General features: G+C 48.6%; 1 protein-coding gene across 1 annotated transcript; it reads right to left on the reverse strand.

Annotated features, from left to right (window-relative positions):
* Positions 1-404: 404 nt before the first annotated feature.
* LOC308434629 (apolipoprotein F-like) lies at positions 405-1,169 on the reverse strand (the record flags this gene model as incomplete). The annotated part of the gene is made up of 1 exon (XM_080934974.1): positions 405-1,169. One exon carries the CDS (start codon positions 1,167-1,169, stop codon positions 405-407), a length of 765 nt encoding a protein of 254 aa, XP_080791100.1.
* Between the last annotated feature and the right edge of the window lie 837 nt (positions 1,170-2,006).

The following is a 2,006-nucleotide window of genomic DNA, read 5'->3' on the forward strand; positions in this document are numbered from 1 at the left end:
TAGTGGTGCACACCTTTAATCACAGCACTTGGAGGCAGAGGCAGGTGGATCTCTGAGTTCCAGGCCAGCCAGTGTTACCTGGTCAGATCCTGTCTCAAAAACAAACAGACGTTCCTCCCCTTCATATCCCTACACAAATGAAGATGAACCCAACCAAGGTGCAGAATTCAGCTGTGGAATTAGAAAGCTTTAAGCAGGTAAAGAGGAAAATTGTGATACCCAAAACATTTAAAAACTGAAAGATTATAATCGGGTGTCTTCACACATCAGCAGCAAGGGAGACAATGTAAAGGAAGACAATGTATCAATTGATCACAAAATGTAGCCAGCATCTAGCTACACACAATGGGCAGTTGCTGTGTGCACAAGGTGAGAAAGTTCACCCCATGCCCAGGATGCCTTGTCTATCCAAAATAGGTCTGAAAAAAGTTCAGCAAAGTCCTGACGAAGATGCGCTTCAGAAGGACTGCCAGCCGTGCGATGATGTGCACCCTATCTTCTATGGGAATCGTGACCTTTTCAAATTCTGGGCTACTCATCAGCCTCTTGCCTAACTCGTGTGCATGTTCCCAAGACTCCAGGGTACACTGCTGGGTGACATTGACCATAGAAGCCTTGAATTCCCCTACCAGGTCAGTGGAAGGGAACTTCTCAGCCATCTCAACCAGCAGCTGAGCCGTCTCGTACAACACCCACCCCTCTTCAGAGGTACACGCCTCAGGCACGGTAACTGAGCGCTGGACCCTCTTCGTTTCTCCAGGGGATGGTACCAGATGCCTCAGAATGACTTCATTATTGCCAATCCCTTCCTCCTGGCTACGCTTTTGACTCTGGAGGACAAGGGTTTCTGTGCTGTCTTTTCCTCCCATTTCACTGAGCCGAAGCTGCAGAGAGTAGGCCTCAGCAGGGCAGCCAATGTTTTCCAGGACAACTCTCAGTGCTAAGAGGGACAAGTACTCAGACAGAGGAGCTATGGGGAGCACCATGTACAAGAAGTTCTGGCAGGTACTGGGGGCTGGAGGAGGGATCTTCCTGGAGATCACATCTGATGTAGGCTCAGTTTCTGTCACAGCTGGCTGATGAGACAGGCCACCATTCTGAGTCTTCAATGGAAAGGCGGTCACCGAGGACAGTAAGATACAGCCAAGTAACAGTGCAGGCTGGATCATGGTGGGTCAGCAGTACAGCCAGCCCTGTAGCAGAGAAGTAGCAGAGCTCAGGTGAGGAGGGGGAAGGGTTATTCAACACGGACAGGCACCAAGAACAGTCAGAATTTGGTAGAGTCCTGGTCATTGGAGACTTCAATTTCCCTGGACATGTTTTTACCCTCTTAGAAGCTGTTGGTTACCCTCACCTGTCTGAAAAGCAAGTAGCAGAGGAATGAGGTGGTCCTCTGTCTCAGCACGCCCCTAGTTGGAGTAGCCACCTTCCAGATCTGAACTTCTTGTGGTTGATGGTTGCCAACAAATATTTACCACCTCTTTCTGGGCTAGACTTTGTCCAACCAGCGATTGCCCCATCCTGACAGGGCTCCTCCTCTGTAGCTCTGCTGTCCCCAGGCCATAGTCCAGTCACCCTAAATAGTTATATAGACCTAAGTCAGACCAGGCAAGGCTTCTCTTTATCTTCTTCTTCTTTTTTTTTTTTTTCTGTCCAGACATTCCATATAGAGGGAAGACACTGAAAAGCCCTCTCTCTTCAGATCACGGCACCTTTAATATATCCCATAAGCATAGCCACCAAATTCTCTTTATCTTCTAAGCAAGAGAAAGTTTGTTCTGTTGGGAGACTGGGCCTTCTGTGGCCCTAGCTGACTTGGCATTCAACTAATTAGCCAAGGATGACCTTGGATTCTGATCCTTCTGCCCCCACAGCCCAAGTACAGGGATTTCAGGGAATCTGCCACATGCAGTTGCTGTGGTACAGGGAATCAAATCCAAGGACCCATACATGTTAGGCAAGTGCATTACCAACTAGGCTACATTCCCAGGCCATGAATTATACTT

The sequence above is a fragment of the Micromys minutus genome (genome assembly GCF_963924665.1).
Source record: "Micromys minutus genome assembly, chromosome: 22".
Lineage (NCBI taxonomy): Eukaryota > Metazoa > Chordata > Mammalia > Rodentia > Muridae > Micromys > Micromys minutus.